Raw genomic sequence first — 27,483 nt, forward strand, 5'->3', positions numbered from 1 at the left:
TTTTATCATGATGTAGTTGCATGAAGGCAAGACAATTAAAACAGAATATTTCTCTGAGGCAATTTGCTTAATAGATTTTAGAAGACAGTAGAAAGAGTAGTGAAGGAAGATTAGAGAGAGCTAGTGAGAAGAGTGAGTGAAGGGCAGAAAGTAGATTAAGGTATGAGAAGTAGGGGGTGTTTAAGGAGGGAGAGTGCAGTGGCAGGACCAGTGACTTTTAAAGTGCTCTTTGGTGGCTGTGTTAAATTGTTTAGGACATTTGCTTTGACGTCAGAAATGTAGATGCCAAAAAGGAGCAGTCCCAGCATTGAGCCCTGAGGGACACTGCTGGTGAATGACCTTTTTGTGGAGGTAGAGTCCCCTATCCTGACTTTCTGTATCCTATCTGTGAGCTAGTTGGCTATCTAGAGGGTGACATAGGGGTTTACTCCTAGTTCCATGAGTTTGTCTATAATGCCTGAATTGGGAATGGTTTTGAATGCTTTTGTCAGGTCAAGGTAGGCAGTGTGTACCACATTTCCCTAGTTAATAGCCCTGGTGACTTTCTCAAAAAAGTTCACCAGGTCAAATATGCATGATCTACCTTTCATGAAACCAAACTGTGTTGGATCCAGTGCCTGGAGGTTTCCTATATCTTAATTTAAAATACAGATAAGAATTCTTTCCATGGGTTTAAATATGAGACTAGTCATAATTATGGGTCTGTAATTATGCAGATCAGAAGATGGCCCACCCTTGTGCAGAGGAATAGCTATTACAGTCCTTCATTTGCTAGACACAAAGCCAGTTTGTAGGCTAAGGTTGAACAGTGATTTTACAGGGTTCAAAAGGGAATGTTTCATGTTATTCAGGAGGCATCCTGGGATATTATCAGGGCCCATAGATGCAGAATTTTTGTCATGGAGAGTCCATTGAGGACTTGTTTACTAGTAACAGTCAGTGGTGTTATGGTTGAGAATATCTGTTGAGTGGTATTGGGGGATGAATTTGGAGGCAAATCTATCAGCCATTAGGTTTGCTATTTCATCCAGCTCCATACAAGTGGTTCCATTTACAATTAATTCAGCACACTGTTGTCTATTACCTTTGAAGTTGTAGACCCAGCTGAAGAAGGCCTTGTGGTTGTCCTTTGCCTGTGTAGCTATCTTTACCTCAAATTTGGCCTTGGTGTGCTTGATAAGACTCCTGAGTTGCCTATTTAAATTGACGAGAGGTCTCTTGCCTTACTGGCTATGGTTTTCTTCCATTTGTATACAACTTGTTGGTTCTGCGATACCATCAGGATGGCTTGTTCTTGGCGTTAGTCCTGTGTTTATTCCAGGTAGTTACAGTTGCCTTATTGCAGATGTCTACATGATGGTATAGAGTTTCAGTGAAAATTCTACATAGGCAGTGGAGTTCACATAGTTTGGTGGGGGCTTGGAATTTTGACAGGATATCGCTTAGTAGTGGGTGGTTTGCTCTGGAATAATTCCTAAATGTTTAAGGGTTAAATGCAGTCATAGGTTTTATTTTCAAAGAAGACAGCTTTATGGTCCAACTTGACTAGAGAGGACATTACACACAGGTGGATGGAATGTATGCTTGTGAGGATCAAGTCAATGACGTTGGTGCCCATTACAGATGTACAGATTAGCTGGTCCATAGCATTTTTGTTGACAAAATCCAGAAAGTTGTGTTATCTTTCCCTCTTCATAGTGGGGTAGTTGAAGTTGCCCAGGTCTATAATGTTGAGTTCAATGCAGACTGAATCCACTTCATTTAGGCATGCAGTATGGGTATCCTGGGTTGCAGAGGGGACCTATAGTTTGCAATGAAATGCTTACAGTGAGTTGGACATGGAGACACTCAAGTACATCATACTGCTTGACCAGTTTGGAGGTGTGACTGTTTTTGATGAATATTGAGACACTTCCACCATTTGTCCCATGCAGTAGTTAGTCTAAATGTTTGGAAGCATTATAGCCTTACACTGCTGTGGGGCTCCCTGTGGCTTTAGAATATATTTTTATAACTATTTTGTTTAGACTCCTGGTATTGAGCAGTACTATCTTTAGATCATCCTAGGTTGGTTTGCCCATGTTGGACATTTTATCAGGTTGGCATAGCCAAACAAAAAAAATATGGGGGTGCAGAATGTTGTAGCAAATATTCAATAGCCTAAAAGGAACATGTACAGACCATCCCTGGTGAAGCAGCATGGTCTGTCAAACATATTATCCCAGGCTGACAAATACTGCACCCCCTTCAAATAGCACCAAAAACTAGGCCAGTTGTTGAAGTCTATTACTGTCTACTCCTATTGCAACATCTTCCTCAGAGAAGGTAGGATGCTGCTCAGCACTAGGCTTATACCAGCTTGTTACACATAGTCTAAGAGCTCTGTCATGTCTCTCTCTCCATATAGTCCAGACAGGTGCATCTCAGGTCATTTATAAACACACGTACAATGACAGAGTCATACTGTTACCTGTGGTTCAATGAAATGAGTACGTACATGATCTGGTCAACCCTGGCTCTTGATAAACAGCTGAGCGTGACCTTCTCTTTGCTCCCCTTACTGAGTGGAAGATCTGTGTGTCTCACAATGGAGTGATCTATGACTAGAGCATTTTTTTGTATGGAAGTTTGCCTTATAGGCTTATGGGTTGAAACAACAAGAGTTGACGCAGTATGTGTTGTGGTGTGTGTTGCTTTGGTAGAATGTTTGAGACATTGCTGAGGATTATCATTGTTATTACTGTGTCCTGAAGGCCTTTGAGGTTTGTGTAGACTACTTTTATGAACGTCAGCATGCATTAGTCTTTGTGTTTTGTCTTTAACTCTAAGAATTTAAATGCACTAAGTACTGAAAGCAGCAGATAATACAGTAAAATGCAATAGCACTTTAAAGTATGAAAAAGTACAATAACTCATTAAATAAGGCAGCACACAGCACAAGTAAATTACAGGAAAAAGTGCAATTCAGCAGCTGCAGTACTTATCTAGCCTGGATGGAGCTAGACTGAAGCAGATACACTCAGACCTTAATAGTGCAGTTGTCAGGCATTTGTAAGCTCTGTGTAAGTGAGCCAAGAGTTGAGCAAACACAACTGTTTTACAAAAATACAGAAAATCACCAATCAAGCAAAAAAGCTCACTGGCCAAGCACAACTCTTACGAATTTAGATGGCCAAAGTGCAGAATGGAGTATTCTAGGGGAAACAATTACAGCTTTGGTAACATCTCCTTTAATGTAAAAAAATGTTAAAACTTTCATCATGCACTAGGCATATCATATTGTATTTACCAGATTAATCTAATATTGTAATTATAACAGGAGATTAAGAGCTAAACAGTACACAACTGTTCAACAGGAATGTATCAAAAGCCAGGCTCAGATTAAATTAAATGGTAATTAAGTGATAAAGCTCCTATTAGTTTCAGTCTGTTCAAACTGTGAAGTGAGAGCTAATAATAAACTGAAGACTGTCAAGCAAAAATGTCTAACTTAAATGTTGTGACATTCTGCTTGTAATAGAGCATCTTATATTACTGTGATACAGAGACAGGGTAGTTCTTTACAGCTGCAACACAACTAACATGCTTGCTACACTATCTTTCAAAAATACTTTTCGGGAAGTCCTCACACACTTAGTTTTGTGACCTACCCAAACACCATCTAGTGCCTTTGGATTGTCTTTATTCATCACTCTGTCAATACCTCTGCATGCTTATTCCTACCTATGGTGAGGTCTTCATGTCTGTCATCATGCAGAAACAAAGAATCTTTTTTTCATTAAACCCTAATGCCATAAATGTAGTGACAGCATGGTAAACAATGCATATCACTACACTCACACCATCTAAAGCATCTGCTCGACATGAGTCTTCTGCATTACTGATATTGTACCTCACTAATCAAATCTCCAAGATGTCAGAAATAAGGCAGAAACCAACATGACCCCTTTTAAAGATAAGAAAGAGCTGGCCATATGCTGTTTCATTCCTTCCAAACACTCTGGCTGTATTGGTGCCTTGGGTAGATTCCTGATCTCACATCCCTCATAGCAGGATCAGACACCTTGCCTGTGTACTGTGAGTTTACAGTAACTGGATAAGAATGTGTGGGTTCTGTATATTCTGTGAAATTAGCAGAATATAGATCCATGCTAGAAATGCACAAACAAGTTCATTTAATGCAGTTTTGTTTAAAACAAAGTGGATTCACTGAAGTACAAAACAAACATACATTTCTTTTACACAGAAAAAAATGGAAACTGTAGAAATAATACATGCAGAACAATATTTTGGAGGAGGAGTGCGGTTTAATGGAAGCCAGGAACTGAGTAATTTATGTAATGCTGGATTGCTGATAGTTATGCAAAAGAATATATGTGATGTATAATGTTTGTAACTGAGAACAATTATATGGTTTGTTTTTTTAGGTTTGCCTGTGTCTTAAGTGATAATTCAATAAAGGTGTTAAAAAACAGGAATTTCTTTTAGTGAATAAGATCCCATATACCCTCACCATGTAAAATAAACCACTAGATCTTCATTGTATGTCAGGGTAGGCAGAAGGAGCAGCGTTTTCTGCAACCTTTCAACAAGAAAGCATCAGGAAAGTGAGCTTCACTGCAGTCGCTTTTAGAATGAAGCATCACACTTCGACTGAAGATGGCTTACAGGAATAATGAATTACAAAAGCATCTTACATGGTCTCATTGAAAATGACAAGCACAGATTGTTTTATTTTTTTTGGGGGGACAACATGGGATTCATGTCAATCCACAGATAATCAAATGCCATTTGTTTGAAAAAAAAAGCCAAAACCCACCTTCAATGATCAGAAAATAAGTCTTTTTACAGTGGAAAAGTCCCCTGCAACCCCATTGTAGAAGAGTCCCCAAAAGTATAAATACCAACTCCGAGGTTACACAACAGTGGGGAGAAGTGCAACCTCAAAGTTGGCCACAGTTATTTTCTGCCATTATACCCCAATCAAATGGCATTCAATTAAAATCTGTTTGACAGCTTGACACATTTATAAAAAATGAACAAACATAGAAATCTGTCTAGTTCGAGCTTCACCACTATGAGTGTTGAGAAAAATTAAAAAGCAGAGAAACCTGTGGTCTTAAAACATCGTTGATGAGCTCAGTCACAATAATTCCCAGAAATCATGAAAAACAGGTATAGTTCCAAAGCAACAAGCCTTTATTTGTCACAGATAAACAAAACTTAGTAAAAAAATCAGAAATATTTTAATGTTAAACATATTAGCTTTTATACACTTAGAAGTTGGTGTGGAAAATATACATATTGTTGAATTTTAAATCAGCCTATTCATGGCAAACTATATAAACAGGGCTGTAAAAAAGTGCATTTTAGAACAGCAAGTAGCCACTCCCACACACTACTGTGGATTAGGTCAAACTAAATCCTAGTTAAGGAGAACACTACCTATCTATTTGCAACCAACATTCCCAAATCAGGTATTAAGAAAAGCGTATCATACACATAAAAAGACTGACTTTTAACTAAAATCTCTTTTCGGTTAACTAATGCAATAAAGCCTTCAACAGGTCTGTGACAAGAACTAAAATCATATACATAGGGAGATAAGTAAAAAGAGTTAACTAGATGATACAAGAAAAAACACATAGCTATCTAACCATAAACATTATGTAACTAGAACACTGTAAGTATAAATATATATATCTGCCTATTAAAATCTAATATGTATTAGTGTATATAAAAACTAAGTTATTTATAGCTCAGGAAAAAATATTTAGAAAAAATTATTTCAGAAAAAAATGATTTTATTTAGAGCTCAGAAAAAAATGCCACTGCTTTGCAGTAAAAAAAAAACTGTCACGACAGTTATCATGTTTACAGCCCCGAAACCATGTTTATTCAATGACAATCAGTAGAAAAAACACACAAAATAGTGGATAAGGTAAACTAGTAATATATACAAGTGTGCAGGTATGTGCATGAGCATATGCCAACATGCTAAATGGGGGAATTATACCATTACTTCATAGTGCTGTGGTAGCGTTGTCGCCTCACAGTAAGACACTGTCCGGTTCGATTCTCAGCTAGAGCGTCTTCTGCGTGGAGATATGCGTGAATGGGTGTACCTTCGTTGAAGGTTGTGCATCAGAGCTGGTAACTTGGCACGTAAAAATCAGCTACCAATCATTAGCGGACCGGAGTTCTGCTGTGGCGACCCCTAACCGGGAAAAGCTGAAAGACACATACAAACTTCATGGTAATAGCGACATGACAAAATGTGTGTTTTGAATTTACCGTTTAAATCTCTGGTGTGATGCAAGAGTGTACTAAATCTAATCAGAGCAGAATTGAGGTTAAAGTAACTAAACATATATACATTTATACACATACTACACATCATTTTATATTTTTAGTACATAAAAATATTTCCTCAAAAATTCCCTAAAAAAAAGTATAGATTCTGTGACAGCTTACGTAAATTCAACAAATGCTTAATAGAACAATAGTTACGTCCTGGTTTTCTGAAAGCATTTAATTTCAACCAGCATAGTTCTTTTTTCACCAACACACTACTGATGTCCTCTTCAAGCTCATCCATCTCCACACAGTCCAGAATGATAAATTTAAAACCAAAACGTCTGGGGGTGTTTAATAAGTATTTGGATAAGGCGTTCTTCTGGTATTTACTTCTGATATCAGAAAGATAATCTGAAATCCTCCTTTTCAGTTTATTCATAGTGTTACCCACATAAAATGCAAGGCAGTCATTGCACATGGCCCTATATACATACAATTACCACCTGCTGAAGCTTTCACCATCTTTTTAAGATAGGGGCACTTAAATGAGTCACACCCCATCAAGTACTCACAGATGGGGTAGTTAGGTGGCCCACAGACTTTAGTGCTCCTGTTATCCTGGTGTTCCTTATTTTTCTTTTCCACATATGTATGGTCCTGATCTTTTTATATACAACAGTAGGGTGTTCTAAAACCCTTACAGGCTGCTGATTGTCAGTGAGGATGGCCCAGTTCTCCTTAATAATGGCTTTAATTGTATTGAAATCACAGGCTTAGGTTAGAGTGCAACTGTCTTTCCTTACTTTCCTCTTCTTTTAGGTTAGGGTGGCCTCGTTGCATAATTCTACCAAAAGGCCTATTCCACACAGGGTCATTGTTAGTTTTAGAAGCTCTAATGGGATCCAGGATCATATGTAACATGTTTGATTCATATCCTCTGGTTAAGCAATCATTTTCAAGATCATTCAAATTTTTGAGAAAAGGGGCCAAATATGAGGTAATGCGTGCTAATCTTTAGCCTTGTGATTTTATAACATTTTGCTTAGTTTTTCCTGGATGTTTACTGTCTCTGTGAAGTAAGTAGTTCACTCTTGCTGGTTTCCTGTATAAGTTACTAATTAATTTTCCTCTGTCTTTATCAGTATTGACAGTCATAACAAGGAACTGCACTGACTCCGAGCTGATGGAAGTGGTACATTTCAGGAAGGAGGTGGAGTTACTGAGGTAATGGATAAACTCAGTGAGTTTAGATTTCTCACCTTGCCAGACTATAAACACATTGTCAATAAAGCAAAGGTAGCTGGTCATGAATCTTCAGTATTCACTCTGCAGTACAAATTCCACCTCCCACTTGCCTAAGGCTACATTGGCCAGGCTAAGGGTCATAGCAGTACCCATGGCTATCTCGCTCACCTGTTTGTAAGCCTGGCCATTGAAACTGAAAAAATTGTAACTCAACACCAAGTTTGTTAGCTTTCCCAAGCGTTCATTTTGCCCTTGTCTAGTAATGCTATTTCTGCTATAAGCCTCTGTACCTGCTTCAATACAGTACATGTGTGGTAACACAGTGTATAGGGCTTCAGTGTCAATAGCTACCAAAATTATTTGTTCAGTCACATACACTTCTTTTATTTTTCTTAAAAAATCAAGTGAATCTAAAATAAAAGGTTAATTCTTTTCAGCAAGAGGCTGTAGAATAAAATCTAAGTATATGGCAGTGGCCTCTGATAATGAACCTCCACTTGCAATAACAGGTCTGTAAGGTGGAATCTTCCCTATTCTTATGGGGTTTGGGAATCCCAAAAAAACAAGGTAACCTTGGGTGAGGAGTGTTCAAATACTCAACAAAGTTTTCACTAATAAGGTCTTCAGTAAGCACTGTGGTTAGCTTGACACATTCTCACAACTTTCACTGGTGAACTACTGTCAATGTGGAGCTTTTCTCCCCGGGCCTCTGCTGAAAATGGATATATATCCAGACGGACTATCCCGGTCAACAAATGTAAAATAAATAAATAAATAATACTGTCACCAGTCACAAGGTGGGAGGGAAATGCTGATTAGCTGGTACAAAGGGAAAACTACTGCTGTGATGTCAAAGGCATGGGTTTCATTAGTTGCTGGTCATTTGCAGGTTGGTGCCAGAAGGTCAGTCAGGGAGGGAAGTGAAGACTGGGGTGATTGAAGGCCAGCTCTTTATTCTCCAAGGTGATTGCAGGTTTTTGTGCTGCCAGATGCACTCCAGTGAAGGCTAGCAGACATTCCAATGGGGAGATGCTGGCAGACAGATTACATGGCTTACATCAAGCAAACTTTAATTATAATTGGATTCACTGGCCTTGTTTAGTGAAACCCTTAGTTAGTCACTTAGTGTAGGTTTATGTTACTGACATAACAGAACATTGTGGGTAGGGGAGTAGGGAGGTTCCCCTTAACTCTAAGGTTGTATGACCTCAGAATTACTTTATTTGGAGAACCAGGGTTAAGGAGATTGCAAGGGGCTTGCCCTCCTGCACAAATGCTTGTTTTACTTTGTTTCCTTGTCAACTTCTTGATCACTCCTGGTACAATATAACTCGGTCTTATGAGTTCTTCTGAATCCCTGACCCCATATGAAGTGGGTGGACATACAGGACAGTCAGAATACTTCCTGTTTTTATCTCTGGACACTGGATGGTGGTGGGGGGTGGAACTAAAGATTAGAGAATAAAACAAAATTCCATGACCTGCAGTATTATAGCCTCATAGGTCTGCTGCCCAGCTCTCATCCCTGGAAGGAATGAATAAGGTACTAAGTACTGGATGAAACCTTTGAAGACTTTAGTCAAAATAGTGGAAGGAGAATGCTACATAATTAATCTCCTTATTCTCCACCCAGCTTTTAAGACAGTTTTTTCATATTCCTTCCTTTTTATATTGCACAGCTGCAGTACATCTGGCACAGTCCTATTTTCTGGAATACTTCTTTACCTGACCAAGAAGTAGAGGTATACCTTCATAACATTTCAAACTGCACAGTCTAGTCTATCCACACCTGGATTAAGGAAAACTTGTCCTGGTCCTGTAGCACAGAGTGATGTAGCCTTGACTACATCTCAGCTAGTCCATGTTCAGCAAATATCATAGGCACTGAAGGGTCTGGATGAGGGAGGATGAGCTTGAGTGGCCAACATAACTTTACTTATCTTGAGGGAAGGGAGATGAGGCCCACCATGTTAGCAAGGAATTCTGGTTGGCAGACACTCATTGGTGGAAGAAGCTGGTCAGGCTTGTGTTGAAGAAGTGTCGCTCGCACCAATAAGCCATCAAACGGACGTGTGAGGACATGCATGACAGTTGCCAACAAGGAGGGGTTAGGTAAACACCTCCTCAGGAACAACATCTGGCCTGCTCCCTAATGCCCGACTCTCACCATACAGTGGAACTGATGGGCAGGTAGGGTTTCTGCAGATGGGAATTTATGGACTGTAAGTCTCTCCCATTCTGAGGAGTGCTTGGCTCTTGCCTCAGCAGGAAGAGAAGTAAATAAGCCGATAGGTCACAAGAAGAGTCTAGAGGGTGGATAGAGAGGTACAGGAAAAAAATAAAAAGAATGAAAGAAAATCACCTGAATTTTCTCTTCTCTGTTAATATGTATGCCTCTTAAACTTCTGTGGTACTAGGCAACCAGTCACAAGTGTCAATGCCTTAAAAGTATGGGCACTGGTAGGTGCGTAATCCTCCAGTCAAAAGCATCTATTTTTATACTACTTCCAACTATCATAACATCACCTCTTTACTTGGCACTTAGTCAGTAAGAACAGTCCATAGTATGACGTCTTAGAAGGGGCTGTACAAGAGTCTCAGGTACTCATTTGGGGTTGTTGTTTGTCCAACTATTTCTTTCACTCAGCAGAGTTGAGTTTAATTCAATTTAAAGAGAGATATGTTTTAACAAATCATTCTATACACAGTTTTACAGGGTAGTTTTTAAATGCTTAGGAAGGTAGGAACAGTGCAGACATCTTAAAGTCAGAGTGATACCACACACAAAGTCAATTTGGGAGACAGTGCGCAGACATTCTGAACTAAAAGGGATAAATTGAGGAGATTTCTGAATGTACCCGAAGGATGACATCAGAGAACTGCAAGTAATATAAGGAAACTGAAATAAACTGCAGTAGGAACTTGATGAAATATTAGACAGGAAATACTCATTCTTAAGAGAAGGGGTAAAGGACATGTTGTTCCAAGATTTTCCAGAATACCAGAGGAAGTTAGAAGTAAAATTAAGATTGCAACATATACAACTACATATTAGAGCAGATACCCTCCAAGCTTAACTTACACAGGCAGCCAATGACCTGGAGAAACCTTTAATGTGTTTCTTTACTTTCATCACAGTCAACATATTATGACTATAACTAGCTAATGTCATGTCTTTGCCTTCTTCAAAGAAAGAAATATACTTTTGCCAGGTCTACTTGTCAGGATAAGCAGGGGCCGACATAGCAGATATGTAAACATTTATATTAAGTGTAAAACTAATTACATCAATGTCCATTTTTAAACAACATGCATCACTCTCTAATCTTTTTGAAACATATAATCAATGTAGCATGACTGACAGATGTATTAATTTTCATATATTGCTATTCCACCATTACTTCATATATATAAATGATACATAACTAGCAAATCCAGTGCCCTGGGCAATTCCCAGATGGCTCTCTCAAGATCAGGAGCTCGTACTTTCTGGTCTTTTAAAGTGTAGCAATCTTCAGCCATGCTAAAAGTGTCTCTTCACATCAAGCTGCTGCTACCAGTCCAGCCAGAATTATTGAACACACCTGAACAGGGAAAACTAAAAGAAAATTCTTCTCTCATTAGGCCTGACCTAAATTATATGTCACTCCAGTTCAACATAATTGTCCTCCATCTAATACTAGGGACTTTCTTAAGACTGGCTATTTTCAAATCTGTAATGGAAACTGTACCTATTTCTTACCCTCATTCAACTGATGCATAACCTTCTTTATTTACCTATAAACAGTATATAAGGTAGGTAACCGTTCCACTGTAAATTTCCTAGCAAGTAACCTGTATACCCTAGCAATTAGCAGCATTAACCTTGCTAAAAATAATTGTCACCCAATTTCCTTTTTAAAGCAAAATCACTACTTTGTGAAATACATCCATCTCTTAAGATACTACTTAAAACAATAACAAAGTATACACCTTTTGTCAACTATATCTTTGCTACCATTCACTGGTATTACATAGCAATCAGTTGAAACTAGCAGTGTTATATAGATTTAGAACTGTAATACATTATCTTAAACAAAGTCATCAAACCATACTTTTCTTATCATAATACTCATGAACGTCTCAACCTTGTAGTGGATGTTAACTGAAGGCATATTTAATATAATTTACTGTTAACATATTTATAAAAAAAATATTATCTGCCTGATCTTTTTATAGTAGACATACACACAATCCCAACCTTGAAGTGAATAAATATAAGGAAAAGCATGCATAAATTTATATAACGTATAAATATTAGTAATACTACAGAAAGTGAAACAACATTTACCGATTTATAGCTCAATAAATACGACTATATCAGCTTAATCCCATACCCCACTTGTCAACCTGCTTGTTTGCAAACATCATTGTAATTCATAGCTCCATGTAAGATGTGCAAAATATGCCCTTTAAATCCAACTTCTATGTAGAAATATTTACATAACATTCCCCTTGCCTAATCTCTTCCATATAAACATATATCAATCAGTTGCCACATTTTTACATTTAGTCCATGCAATTCTCTTAGCTATGCGAACTTTTATTTGATACAGCTTATATATCAGCTGAAATATATTATCAAAACATAGTGCAACACTAAATTTCCATCTTCCAGTTACAGCTTTTTTCATGACTGCCATCACAAAAAAAAATGCTTTCACATAGCTCATGAAAATAAAAAGCATCACTTTGTGTTGCAATACCCCCAGTAAAAGATTGATTAAATCTACTATAAAGTCCTTTAGCTTATTTCCATTTGCGGTGCACTACTTATCACCCTCTCCCATTTGAGACTTAGCATGACTCCGTTTACAGGAAACTTGAGCTGAAGTACTCCCTTTAAATGATCATCAAGGTTGTTTCTAGATTGCCATCTTTGTCCTTTTTGCTTACCACCATCTCAGACCATACTCACCATGACATTACAGCTTATTGTATCTGATTAGAAGCAGCAAGTTCAGCCAGGGCTGTAACTTCTGTCTTCTGAAAAAATATTTTAGTGCCAGCAACAGCCTTATAAAACAACCTCATAAAACAATTCTGTTATATTTCCATAATATCCTCATGCAGCAATTGTTTCAAATTCTGACTGTCAATTTTTAATGGTATTAACTGTTTTCATGTGGCATTCTAAGGCTATACCATCAACATAGCTGGATTAAGGGCATCAAGGGACTGGTGCTGAAAACTTTTGAATGGCCAATGTGTGTGCACATATATGAGAGTGTACACACACACACACACACACATGCATGCACATTTTGTGTGCAACTCATTTGCCTAGATAAGAAAAAGGAAAACATACACATTTGTTGCAAAATGAATCCAAAGACACTTAAGTAGGAATGATGTGAAATTATAACAGTGAATTAACACTTTAAAAGGTAAAACCACTGGCTGTAGCTCTACTATGTTTGTAAAATATCAGACATCTTTTTCACCCCTTTACATTCACCATGTGTGATACTGAAATATGCCCATTCTAATTGTGTAATAGTATTGAAACTGTGAGAAGGTGACATAAAATATTCACAAACAAAAGACATGATAATACTTTATTCAAACATCCACCCCTACACACACACACACACACACACACACACACACACACACACACACACACACGACACTGCCAAGGCAGATCAATGACTATATAATGTCAATGAATAGGTGGGGTTGGTCATGCTCCCCCACTGATTACCTTTGCGCCCACCACTTATGGTCATTTTCTTCACTGTATATACCTCAGATGTTTGGTTTCTCATAAAAATAAAAGGTGGCCACAGTAATGTATTTCACACAAACATCAGTCGCAACCAACCACATTAAAGAGCTGTTGCCTTCACATGCCCCCTCAAAAAATGGAACTTTAAGACAGTGACATCATAGTCAGTGAGTTCCTAGTGATGTTGCTGCTGATAATAATGGCATGGTAGAAGAGTGATATACTTAATCAACTGAACTCCAAAGTAAAGCATTCTTCTGCACATCATACATGCTAATACTAAATAGACAATACTGTCTTGCATTTAATCGGAAAAGGAACAAAAACACCTCATTAGTAAAAGGCATTGCTTTGAAAAGTTATATCTCTTTAAAAGCTATATCCTTTTTTTAAACACCACAGCCAGTGATAAATCATGCATGCAACAGAGTAGCAGTGTTGGTAACAGATTTCCTACCTGCTAAAATATATCTTTCAATGAAAACAGATCTTACACATTGGGCTAAGGATTCTACCTTTTTAGATATACATAGTGTAATGTGACAATTTGTGATTTTGCAGGACAGATACCCACTCTACTTTAAGAACATGCTTCAGATGTAGTATCAAAACTTTCCACAATATTTACACATAATGTAAAAAGTAACCCTCCATAACATCATTTTTTTTATTTCTCTCCCAGAAGGACATGATTATCCAAATCAGGATTGTCTTATGAAAAAATGACTAGGAAATCAAGCAGGCACCCATACAGGGTACCTGAGTGAGTCAGACATACTCTGAGGCATGAGATACAGGAAATATTGGAATTGAGGGTAATCCAGGAGTCCTGCAGTCCCTGGGGCTCCCAGTGGTGCTGGTACCAAAGAGGCATTTTGTAAAGAATTTTATGTTATTTGACTATCACACTGATTTGTACAGATGTTTAAATGAGAAATATATTTGAAAAGTTACTTGTGTTAAAAATGTATCAACAGTAGGTCCTGCTGGACAGAAAGAATGGATGCATGTATATTAGGTTGTATTGCTGTAATTGATCAAATGTGTATGCTTATCAGAGAACCCTGGAGGAGTGTAAAGTTTGAAATTGTGTTATAATTTTCAGATGCTGCCACAGATATTAGCAAAGCTCTGTGTGTGTACTGTACCAGAGTGAGGTTTCCAGAGGCGATGTCATCCTCTGACCAGCATCTGGTTTCTTTGGAACCCTCGCAGCATCACTTCAAAATCTGAAAGGAAAGATTTCTGACAGGATATATATCATACACATCCACATAAACAAAGACAAGCATCATCTGGCTTTTGCTGTGGTAAGACACTCAGCACACATCAGCTTGCCTTGCTTTAGTAAGTAGTCAGGAAACAGTAATACTTTAGTCAGTCAGGGACATTTAGTTCATAGGTTCATAGGTTCATACTAGGCTATCTGCCCTAGGGCATTTATAAGCCTAGCCAGAATGTGTTTGGCTTTCGCCACCCATTTTAAATTTATTTTGCTATGCCCTTTTTCGAGGTTAGTATACTGTGCCTCTGTCTAACAGTGGCACAGAAGTGATACCCGGGGTAAACCTATGATCTCCCATCCACTCATCAAGATTCCTCTTGAAGAGAGTCATTGAGGGACTCTGCCTAACCTGGACTGGGATTTTATTCCAGAGTGAAGGGAGCCTCTGGGTTATGAATCTGTCCCTCCAGCATGTCCTATTTATTTCAGTGCTGAGGTTCAAGTCTCTCGAGCACGTAGCTCGATGGGATTTGGATTTTCTGAGGTGCAGCATGTCCATTAATTCCGGGTTGGACATGGCTTTATACATCAGGCATAGATCGCCTCTGAACAGGCGGTATGCCACTGAGTAGAGCTGGAGTTTCTTTAACCGGGCAGCATATGGCATCTGTTTGAGCCCTTTGATCCTCTTGGTGAGGTACTTTTGGGGTCTTTCCAGTTGCTGCAGGTGTCTGTTAAGGTACATCCCAAAAGGGGCATTGTACTCAATTATGGGTCTGATGAGGGATGAGTAAAGAGGCACGATGACCTCCCCTGATCTAGATGTGAATCCCTTCATGATTAGGTGGGCTATATAAAATGTTTTTCTAACCACTTTGGCCACGTGGTTGTCAAATGAGAGATTGCTATCAACTTGGGTCCCCAGGTCCCTAATTACTTCTTCTGTACTTAATGGATTACCACCTATGTGGTAATTTGTGGGCACTTTGTTTTTGCCAAAGGGGATGACTATACACTTTGTGGCATTTAGCTTGAGGCCATGGCTCTGGCACCAGTTGTCTGTTTCTATGAGGCCCTTTTGGAGGATGCTTGTGTCGGCTGGAGAGTCGATTATGGTGCCCAGTTTGCAGTCATCTGCGAACTTGGTCAGCCACAGTCCTTCCGTGTTGGCCTGTACCTCCGAGAAATATATACCGAACAAGAGAGGTCCCAGGACTGAGCCTTGTGGGACACCACTTGTAACTGGTTTGGAGTCTGACATGGCTCCAGCAATTCTAACCATGTGGGTTCTGTCCTTGAGCCAGTTTGCAATCCATCTAGTGACATAGGGGTTTATATTTAAGCTGGTGAGCTTATCTATAATGCCGAGTGGGGTATTGTATCGAAGGCTTTTGCGAGGTCCAGGTAGGCTGTGTGGACCACCTTCCCTCGTCAATGGCCTTGGTGACTGTTTCAAAGAAATCAACCAGGTTTAAGAGGCAGGATCTGCCCTTAACAAAGCCGAACTGGGTAGGATCCAGTGTTTGTAGGTCCCCAATATCTTTATTTATGAGGTCCATGATGATCCTTTCCATAGCTTTGCAGACCAAGCTAGTCAGGCTTATGGGGCGATAGTTTCCAGGATCCGTTGAGGCACCACCTTTATGGAGAGGGACCACTGTTGCTGTACGCCACTCTTTGGGCACATATCCTGTAGTAAGGCTGAGATTGAACAGTAGTTTTATGTTTGGGTTTAGCTCTTCTTGGAGTTCATGTAGGACACAGCGCGGGACACCATCTGGTCCCATTGATGCTGTGTTTTTGCTTTGGAGAGGGCGGCTCTTATCTGAGCATCTGAGATGCCAGGGGCGCAGCACTCTGCTGGGATAGATATTTGCCCTTTTGGTGGGGAGAAGTTTGCGCTGAACCTGTCAGCTAGGATGTTGGCAATGTCTGTGGGTTCGGTGTATTTTTTGTCATTTTGGACTAATTCTGAGCATATCTGGGAATTACCACCCAGGTTCCTAACATAACTAAAGAAAGCCTTGTGATTATCCTTAGTGCCCTGTGCAATTTTTCTCTCGAAGCTGGCCTTAGACAATTTTATGTGTGCCCGTAGTTTTTTGCTAATACTGATCAGTGATGCCTTCCCTTTTTGGGATTTTGCTCTATCATTTAGTAGCTTCCTCCTTCTATTGTATAGTTTGTTTATGGCTGGGGTCCACCAGACAGGACGTCTGCCTTTGGAGGATTGGGTCTTGGTTTTATTTGGGATCGCATGATCCATGCATTCCTGAAGGTGTTCACAGAATGTGTTTATAAAGGATTCTGCGGTCTGGGCCATATTTTCCACAGGCCCGAGGGCTTTGAAGGATTCCACCTCAGTTTTGAGGAGTGTGAAATTTGCTTTAGAGAAGTTTTTCACTGTGGTTTTCTGGGCAGGGGGTGGGATCGGGATGTGAATATCCAGTGAGATTAGTTTATGGTCTGATCTTAGCAGTGAGAGATACACTTCTGGTCTGGAGCATAGAGTCCCCATGTTGGTGATGATCAGGTCCAGTATGTTTTCCCCTCTTGTGGGAGTGGTAACAAGTTGTTCCATAGCATTTGAGTTTATAAATTCTAGGAACCTTTGGACTAGGGTGTTGGAGCTAGAGTAATGCTCCCAGTCTATGTTTGGGTAGTTGAAGTCGCCCAATATAATGGTGTTTGGAGAGACCTTCATATTTTCCAGTGTTCTCAGGAAGGCCGAGTGGGGTTCCTGTGTTTGGGAGGGTGGTCTGTAGCAGGCTATAAACTGGAAGGCAGTTTTACCCACTGTTAGTTGCACATGGATAGTCTCTGATGCTTCGTGCTTTACCACCAACCTGGAGATGTGGGTATCTTTGATGAATATCGATACTCCCCCTCCTTTTGTGGTTCGGTCCAAGTTTTGGGGCCGAAAAGCATGGTATGTGGTATAACCTGGTAGTGCTGGGGTGCTCTCGGGAGCCCTGAACCAGGTTTCTGTTACTGCACAGATATCGATGTTCTCCATGCTAAGGAGAGTTTTGAGTGTGTGCATCTTGAGGTTTAGACTTCTGGCATTGAGTAGCATTACTCTTAGTTTCTTATCCCTTGTGATACCTATGGAGGTGGGTTTGTCTTTTGAGCCTTGCCTAAAAAGGCACTATGGGGTAGCAAGAGCCTTTGCCAATATCCAAAAGCCCAGGGGTGACAGGTGCAAGCCGTCCCTAGCGGAGCATCGTGGCTTGTCGAGCATATCATCCCAAGCTGACAGGCATTGGATCCCCTTTGAATGACACCAGTACTTAAGCCAATTGTTGAAATCGATCATCTTGTCTTCATATTGTGGCATCATTCTTGGTGAGGGTAAGATGCTACTCAAGGTCAGGGTCATACCGGCCTGGGCTACATGCTCAGAGAGCTCCTTTATGTCTCTTTTCATGTAGTCCAGGGAGGTACGTCTCAGGTCATTCACACCAGCATGGACAATGACTGAGTCATATTTGTACTTGCCTTGGAGTGACCTGAGTGCTTGTGTTATGTGGCGGATCCTAGCGCCCGACAGGCTGCTCACCGTGACCCTCTCCTTGTTCAGCCTGGTGAGCGGGATGTCAGTGTTCCTGATGATACAGTCACCTATTACAAGTGTATCAGGTGTGTTGTTTAGTCTTAAGGGCTGTGACTGTTCGGCACACTGGCTTTGTGAGATATGTGTTGCACGTGTTTTGTTTTGGGGTAGCGGCTGCTTGGGTCTCTGCTGCTTCGGCAGATCTTTATTTAGAGCCTCCAAGTATGTTTTTGTGTGATTATGTGTTTGGTTTGCTGTTGTGGTAGGTCTATGTGAGACTGGAATTGTAGTGAGTGTGGTTTCCTTCTCCTCCTGACTGGTTATGCCAGTACTGAGTTGAGAGAGCTTAGCCTCCAGTTTGGCTATATGGTTGCATCTCTTACATGTGTTGGAAACAGTTTAGTACTGTTTTCTGCATCTGTGAAAAACTATCAAATTGTCTTATTTTTTTATATCTCTGTGGTTGAAACTCTGCTATTTATTGTATTTAGTATTCTCCTGTTTTCTGTTTATCATTAAATATTTTAATAACTTTCATTGTGAATGGTCCTTTAGGGAATACTTTCTTGAGAGTATTTATGCTTGTTTTAGTGATACTGTGGCTGCTCCTGAAAGCCTTGCTGCTTTAGTCACACTCTACCATTTGTATTAGTATTAATTTTACACAGTATACTTGGTACCCTTTGTAAGAACCTTAGGGTAGCTGGCTGGTGGCTGCATGATTACCTCAGAGTCTGGGCAGGAAGGGGCACAGCTAGTAAATCTGTGCCAGCTTTTCCCAGGTGTGTATGTGTGTGTGAAACTCAAATATCCAAGTGTGTGTTTCAGCTACTGGGAACAGGGACACAGAGCTCCAAAGTGGTCAGTGTGGAGGTTGTGTGGGCCTGGAGAGAGAAAGAGAGCCCAGCTTCAGGTCTGGAGCATGCTCCCTGCATGCTCTTAAGGGAAATTGTGCTTGGTGCAGGGAGATGCATCTGAAAATATTGTGTGAATCCATCATGACTCTTAGTGACCATCCCTCACCAGAGACAGTGGTGAGATTTGAGTCTCCTTGACTGCTGGCCCAGACTAGGGATCTGTCACATGCACAATCTTAGAAAATATTTTGTAATCAGTGTTATTGAGAGTTGGGGGTCTCCAGCTGACTAAATTAAAACTAACCCTTTGTTATGTATAAATTTTAGAACAATATCACAAACAGCTGTGTGCTTAATGCCATTAGCAAGCCAATCATTTAAAACAGACAAGCATGTTGTTTTCTGAAATAATGGCATGTCAACATAAAAAGAAAAGGGTGTACAATCTATACCCTTCTTAGAAACAGGTTTTAAGATCCTGTTTAATTCATAGGTTCATAGGTTCACAGGTTGATACTAGGCTATCTGCCCTAGGGCATTTATAAGCCTAGCCAGAGTGTGTTTGGCTTTTGCTACCCTTTTAGATTAGTTGACTGTGCCTCTGTATAGTAGGTCACAGAAGATAGCCCTTTTAAGGTTAGTTTACTGTGCCTCTGTCTAGTAGGGACACAGAAGAGATCCTAGGGCTAAACCTACGATCTCCCATCCACTCGTCAAGATTTTTCTTGGAAGAGGGTCATTGAGGGCTCTGCCTAACATGGATTGGGATTTTGTTCCAGAGTGAGGGGAGCCTCTGGGATATGAATCTGTCCCCCCAGCATGTCCTATTTATTTCTGTGCTGAGGTTTAAGTCCCTGGAGCGTGTGGCTCCAAGGATATAGGCCATTCCAGAAGCTCATTATCAGCTTTACTTAATTGTGGTACTTGCTCTTATGCATATTATTTTTTAGCAAGCATATGTTTTCAACATGTTCCATAATAGTGTCTTGAGTAGCAAAAAATGTGCCATTAGTGCCCTGTAAGGTTCCCATATATGTGGTCTCCTATGCTGTAATTTTCTGTAGAAAAGAGGAAACTTCTTTTTTGCTTTTGTCCCTTGAACAAAATATTTTGTTTTTATAATAATGAATGATTTTTTTCTTTGGTAGTGCCTTGCAATTTTTTTTTCTAAAACCTGCATTGCATGCACATTTTCACACCTTACAGCCATACCTCTCAACTGTACAGATTTTCCCAAAATGTCCAGATTTTTACCTCATATTTTAGGCCTGTTTTTCATAAATTTGTGTTTTTCTGGCAAATCATTAGAGATTAAAGTTAGAAAATACCAAAAGACATTTGAGTTTCAGACTTCATACCCTTCAGAAAATTCATGCTAATGCACAACCTGCTATTCCATCAACTTTCTAAGTTTGTAGGGGGTTGGGAGGTTGGTATAATGGTTAAGGGTTTTACCTTACAGACATAAGGTGCAAGGTTTGATTCTCATGTGGGGTAATTGGCTAGGCTTGAAATGGTCCACAAGGGCAGGTAGCCTAGTACTAATCTATGAACCTATGTAAGAGCAACATTTAAAAACTGTCCCTATTTTTGGGTCTCTGTCCCACTTTTTTTTATGGCTTTGTCCAGATTTCTTGCTCAATAGGTTGAGAGATATGCTTACAGCAGGTTTATAATTCTGTAAGAAATTACGATACAATGTTTTATAGTAAATCCACATATCTTTCACCAACACACAATACAATACTTCATATTTTTGCTTATAAAGAAGCCACCAGTCAGTTAGAGAAGGGCTTACATCTGCCAAAGTCAAAAGTTGTTGCCAAAGTTCTACACTCTCTTGTTTCCAGTGACTTGTATCTACAATTTCCCAGTCAGTTTTTTAATCCCCTTACCTAATAGGGCTTGTTTATTAAATTCTCCAAGGATGAAGAATAATGCGCTTTGGTCCAAAACACTCACATAAGGGCCAAGTATCAGTAAAAGTAACGTAATTAACCTCACTAAATAAGTGTGCCCTAAACTAGGTTCTAGTTTAAGTTTTCCTCTCTACGAAACCTCTCAAAACATATAACATCATTATTAACCTTTCCAGTACTTTTTCATAAGTGACAATTTAGACCACCAACAATGATAGTAGGTAAAGAGACTAGTACATATACCTGCAAGGTCCTACATAAATGTTCACGTTGTTTTGCAACAGTAGGAGCATATATAGAAATAAGATAAAATACATCAAAAGAGTCGTAATCATCAGAGTCATCTAAGCAGCTTGGAAGGGGGGCTGAGACATCCAATAATTTCAAATGTTTTTTGTATAATACTACAATGCAACAACATATGTCTTTCCCAAAAGACCCGTAAACATTATCACCCCAAACAACTGATACTTGTCTCTGTTGTATTTCAGTTAATAATCTGACATCAAGCAAACAAATTATATCTGTAGGGAGTTTACATTTTTTTAAGACTGCAAGATACCTGTATTCATTTATAGGCTGTTAACATTAAGACAACATAATTGTATATTATCTTTTTTCCCTTTTTTGCAGTGTGCTTTGTCCTACATTTTAACTTGTGTTTTCTAACCCATTCCCCAGTATTATTAACATTATGCTTCTTACCATCACAGGTATGTTTGTCAATACATTCACTATTACTAGTATCACGTTTCCATTTTCATGACCAGTAGGTTGTTCATCAATATCACTTTCACAGTTAACAGAAGTACAGTAGTATTTGTTACTTCATTCTCAAATATAGGATTCTCTGGTAGGAGGTTTGGGCAGGCTTGATTTATCAGTTCCTTGAAACTGAGGTCAACTGAACCAAAAATGAACCGTTCCTTTACATTTCCTATAAAACGTAACACAAGTGTGGAAAGTAAGGCCTACTTCTCACATTGAGAGCATTTCCTTTTAGAACAATTTTGAATTAAATGATCATAAGAGTCACAAAAATGTTTTGGTTGCCCTGGATAATGCACATAAGCTTTTAAACCAGACATATGAACAACACAAGGAATATAAACAAATTTTTCCTCGGACAATTTCAATGTGACTCATAACTTCCATGCACCTGTCCAAATGTTTCTATCATCATGTATTTATTAACTTCAAAACAGAGTGGTAAAGAGAAGAAAAGAATGTCTTAACTTGTTCAGCTTGAATGTCAGCTATATGAAACTTCACCAAAACATGACATTTTGGTTGAATATTCATACCACAAATGTACAATTAGCCCATGGGAAATACAACTATTTTAAGTCACATTTCAGAAAAAAAGTTTCAGCAAGTGGAAAAGTTTCAAAAGTTGCACTGTAGAAGTCCCTTTCCCTACTTGGATAAAGGCTCTTATATCTGTACCAGAGAAGCCTAAAGGAGATATAACAGTGTCCCAAACAAGATAGCGGTTGATTTACTGGCCAGGAAAAGATGAAATTCATATAACAGGTAACCTTTTAGTATGACAAGGAAAATTTATAGTAGTTGAGGCTGTTTTTTTAATAAAATTTACATAGGTTATAGGCTTTTCCTTCAGCAGATCACAAACAGCACTTGTTCCATGCATCTCAGAGGAATAGAGTGTGAGCATGCTCCATGTTTTTAACCTCTGACCTCGATTGCACAATATCCTGTTCACCTTCCAGATTACAGCAATCCATTATATCTCCCCAAGAAGCAATAGCAACTGTACTAGGTTCATTTTCATCCATTACTGTTAGCAATTTGTCATCTGGCAAGTCAACCTCTTTCAAAACAGTTATTAGAATGCTATCTCTCTTAGCAATACTCGGCTCCAACTCTAATTCCACCTCCCCCACTATGCACTGCGACTACTCACAGCCTGCCATAGTAACATGAAAGAGTAGCGATCCTTTATTTACATACAAAAAAACCCTCTTATTTACAACATATTTACAGATTTACAAATATTTACAAATGTACAAATACATAGATATATAAATACAATCATACTAAATGTTCATCCCTCTTAGACACACATTCCTTTCTCCATAACTGTCATCTGATTTTACTTAATATTTTTGCTAAAATCCACTTATTATTAAGCATAATTTTATTCATTCTTTCATTCCATATAACCCATATGATGTAAAATAACCTTTTATCAATTCTTTTAACATATTCTTTTTTTCTGTTCTTATAATATCCATATTTAGTCATATCCATGTTTATTTTATCCACTTTTTTATACCTTCGAAAAAAAATCTTCTTTACCCAAGTTTTCCCCATAATTTTTTACTTTTTTACATTTCAAAAATACATATTCCATAATTTCTTCTTTATGACAATGTAAACATTTTCTATCACTTTTCTTTTTATATGACTGTGACGATAGGAGGAATTGCCAACCTTGCCAGGATAAGTGGGGCAATGGATGTATAACTTGTGCTAGTGCAGCTAGCTGGAATTTTGTAAAGAATTATATGTCATTTGTGTATCAAACTGATTTGTACAGATGCTTGTGTTTAAAAATGTATTTGTAAAGTTGCTTGTGTTAAAATGTATCAAAAGTGTTTCCTGCTGGACAGAAAAGAAATGTACATGCATTATTGTAACTGTTTTAATGTATACATTGTAACTGCATATTCTGGAAGAGAAGTGGTTAATCCACCTGTATTTGAAAAAATATTCTTGAAAATAAATGACTTTATGGGTTAAGCCATAAAGATGTTATCCCACAGTTTTGAAGGGAGCCAGAGACGCAATGTCTGTACTAGAGAATAGTTTGCAGCTCCTGTTGGAAGAGTGGAATGGTTTTATTGTTTTATGGTTTCCAGATGCCCTTATGTGTGTATTATTAATATGTAGGTGCTAAAATCCTGGCAGCTTCTAGTGTTGTAGACAGCATGGGAAACAGACCTCAGATGACCAGATCTGTGTGATGTCATTCTGTAAGCCAGAAATAATGTTTAGATATTAGTAGGATACTGGTCTCAGTATTCTGCATTCTGTCTTGAATCTGACAACAAGGACAACTCACCCATCTTGCCTTGCTCTATTCAGTAAGTTGGAACAGTAACTCTCTAGATCAGTCAGGAAAATATAGTGAGAATAGTTAAGTAGTGTTTTTCTGTAACTGTGTGACTCTTTTCAGCTGTGTTATTTTCAATATTTTCTGTGGCTGAAACTCTGGTGTTTACTGTAAAAAGATAGTATTTTCATGTTATTTTATTATTTATTATTAAATATATTTAAACTTCTCATTGTGGCTGGTAGTTTTAGAAAGATATTTAAGTTTTGAGAGTATTTGCATATATTTATTTGGCGATAACTCTGGCCACTCCTGAAAGCCTTGCTGTTTAGTCAACATTACTATTTGTATTAATATTAAGTTCACTCGTTATAATTGGATACACTTTTAAGAGCCTTATAGTAACTGACTGGTGATAGTGAAACTACCTATAGTCTGGACAGAAGGTGGCATAGCTAGTAAATCTGTGCCAGCCTTTACTAGATGCGTGTATGTAAAAATTAAATCTCAAAGAGTGTGTGTGTGTCAGCTACTTGGAGCAGGGACATGAAGCACTGGTTCCACAGAGAGAGTGGTGGAGGACTTGTCCTGGGCACTCAGCTGAGGACTTAACTCTGAAGCTGTGCCAGTGGGAAGTCATACTGAGGACCTGGAGGGAGACAGAGAAATCTAGATCCCGGGCTGAATGTATTCCCTGTGTGCTCTTAAGGGAAATGGTGCTTGATGCAGAGAGGTCTGCATCTGGAAATACTGAGTGTAGCCATTTGCATTCTAAGTGAACACCCCTCTCCAGTGTCAGTGGTGAGGATTCAGGCTCCTTAATTGCTGGCCTAGAGTGGGGATCTTACAATGGCATATTTCCTTGTACTGGTATTTAATCTATTACCAGTCTCTACAGAAAATTCTTGACATTGCGATTATACTATTTGCTTCTTATTTTTCTAGCTTAAATGTTTTTATCTGTTAGATTTTTCCATGGTTTTACATAGTAATGTTTTTACATTAAATTCGTATACCATACTTTTCTGTCTTTTTCTATATCATCAATTTTTTATTTTCCACAAATATATTTTATTCTTAGTAACATTTTATTTCTTTATTTATACACTCTCTTTCTCTTTTACTCTTTTTCACCCTATCCCAAAATTTATCATACTTACATTTACACAATTTTACTACAAATCTCTCATCTTTTTCATTTATCCACTTCAAAGCTTTGTACAAATTTAATGAAGCAGCATATACCACTAGGTTAATTAATCTGACACCTCCTTCCTCTATATTTACATACAAAACTTCACTTTTTACTGGCTTTAACCTACGACCCCATAAAAATGAAAAAATAATTTATTTTCAAATACTATTGGCAATATAAATACACTTGCTAAGGATGATATTTTCCCATTAGTACTGAATGTATCAAATAAGCCTTTTTTTCTGAACTACAGTGGATATAAAAAGTTTACACACCCCTGTTAAAATGCCAGATTTGTCTGATATAAAAATACGAGACCACAATTAATCGTTTCACATATTTTCACACCTTTAATGTGACATATAATCTGGACAATTCAATCAAAAAACAAACAAATCTGTTAGGGGAAAAAATATAAAAATAAAAAACGCACAATAAAGCTGGGTGCATAAGTGTGCACACCCTTAAACTAATACTTTGTTGAAGCACTTTTTGATTTAATTACAGCATTCAGTCTTCTTGGGTAGGATTCTATCAGCATGGTACATCTTGACTTGGCAATATTTGCCCACTCTTCCTTGCAAAAGCGCTCCAAATCTGTCAGATTGCAGGGCATCTCTTGTGCACAGCCTTCAGGTCACCCCGCAGATTTCCTATTGGATTTAGGTCTGGGCTCTGGTTGGGCCATTCCAAAACTTTAATTTTCTTCTGGTGAAGCCATTCTTTTGTTGATTTGGATGTATGCTTGGGGTCATTGTCGTGTTGAAAGGTGAAATTCCTCTTCATCTTCAGCTTTCATGCAGATGCCTGAAGTGACTGGTATTTGGAACTGTTCATAATTCCCTCCACCTTGACTAAAGCCCCAGTTACAGCTGAAGAAAAGCAACCCCAAAGCATTATACTGCTACCACCATGCTTCACTGTGGCGATAGTGTTCTTTTGGTGATGCGAATTGTTGTTTTTGCGCCAAACGTACCTTTTGGAATTGTGGCCAAAAAGTTCAACCTTGGTCTCATCAGACCATAAAGTACAGTTTTGTACCTACCATAAATGTAGATGTTCGAAGATCCACATTGCTGCAGTCCTTACACTTGGGTAGTCCGCTGTCCTCGGTCGGCCCGAATATCAAAGTATAAGGCTGACGTCGGTCAAGGCGCATTTGACTGACATCAGGACGTCAGGGTACAAATGCGCATGACCGACGTCATATCCTCAGTCTTTTCTTGCCCCAGATGTCAGAAGACCCTAAAAATAAAGGTCAAAACCAAAAAACAGCAACCAACCAACCAACCACCCTTGCACTAACTATATGTACAATATATACAATATACACAATATGTACAGCCCAACCCACACAACCACCTCTAACTGCAGAGGGAAGGAGGGAGGATTGGACTGCAGCAATGTGGATCTTCGAACATCTACATTTATGGTAGGTACAAAACTGTACTATGTTCTTCATCTCACATTGCTGCAGTCCTTACACTTGGGTAGAATCCCAAAGCAGAGGTAAGGGAGGATGGCTAACTACAAGGAAGCAGGAGCTGCCAAAATGCCCTGCAAAACAGCAGTGGCAAAACCAGCCCTGGATTTAGAGTAAAGTGGCAGGTGATAATGCCTAGAGAAAGTATGCACTGAACTCCAAGTAGCTGCCTCCAAAATATCCTTGGTTGCCACTCCCCTCAAAAAAGCTGTTGAAGTGGCAGTAGCCCTAGTGGAATGAGGCCTAATTCCAGCTGGAACTTCTTTGCCATGATGGGAATAACAGAAAGCAATGCAAAACCCGATCCACTTAGAAATAGTTTGTTTTGACACAGGCTTGCCCTGAGAACTCAAAGCAAAAGAAACAAACAACTGCTGAGACTGCCTGAACCCTTTAGTTCTGTCCAAATAATAACGCAACTGCCTGTGTACATCTAAAGTGTGCAAAATCTTTTCCCCTTTATTTTGGGGACTTGCATAAAAAGTAGGTAAATGAATAGTTTGGTTTAAAGCCACACTAGAAACCACCTTAGGCATAAAGGAAGGATTAGTACGTAATGATACCCTATCCTTATGGAAAATCAAGAAAGGCTCAACCGCCATAAGGGCCTGCAATTCAGAAACCCTTCTTGCAGAGGTAATTGCCAACAAAAAAGCAGTCTTCCATGATAAATATTTCAACTCAGAAGTAGCTGCAGGCTCAAAAGGTTGTAGAGTGAGTTTCTCCAACACAAAATTGAGATCCCAAGCAGGAGTAGGAGCCCTTCGTGGGGGTCTTATATTCTTTGCCCCTATAAGAAATTGCTTGAACAAAGGATGAGAAAACAATGGTGGGTCACAATCATAGTGAGCCAAAATTGCTGCAGC

The 27,483-nt window shown here is 38.9% G+C and overlaps 1 protein-coding gene across 1 annotated transcript in view; it reads right to left on the bottom strand.

Annotated features, from left to right (window-relative positions):
* GAREM2 (GRB2 associated regulator of MAPK1 subtype 2) overlaps positions 1–27,483 on the bottom strand; it is a 1,175,250-nt gene that overhangs the window by 104,414 nt on the left and 1,043,353 nt on the right. The window contains exon 5 of the mRNA XM_044061617.1: positions 26,770–26,783. Coding sequence (XP_043917552.1) covers positions 26,770–26,783 — 14 coding nt within the window. The remainder of the gene's footprint in view (positions 1–26,769; positions 26,784–27,483) is intronic.

The sequence above is a fragment of the Protopterus annectens genome, chromosome 2.part0 (assembly GCF_019279795.1).
Source record: "Protopterus annectens isolate FY-2018-M chromosome 2.part0, PAN1.0, whole genome shotgun sequence".
Taxonomy (NCBI): domain Eukaryota; kingdom Metazoa; phylum Chordata; order Ceratodontiformes; family Protopteridae; genus Protopterus; species Protopterus annectens.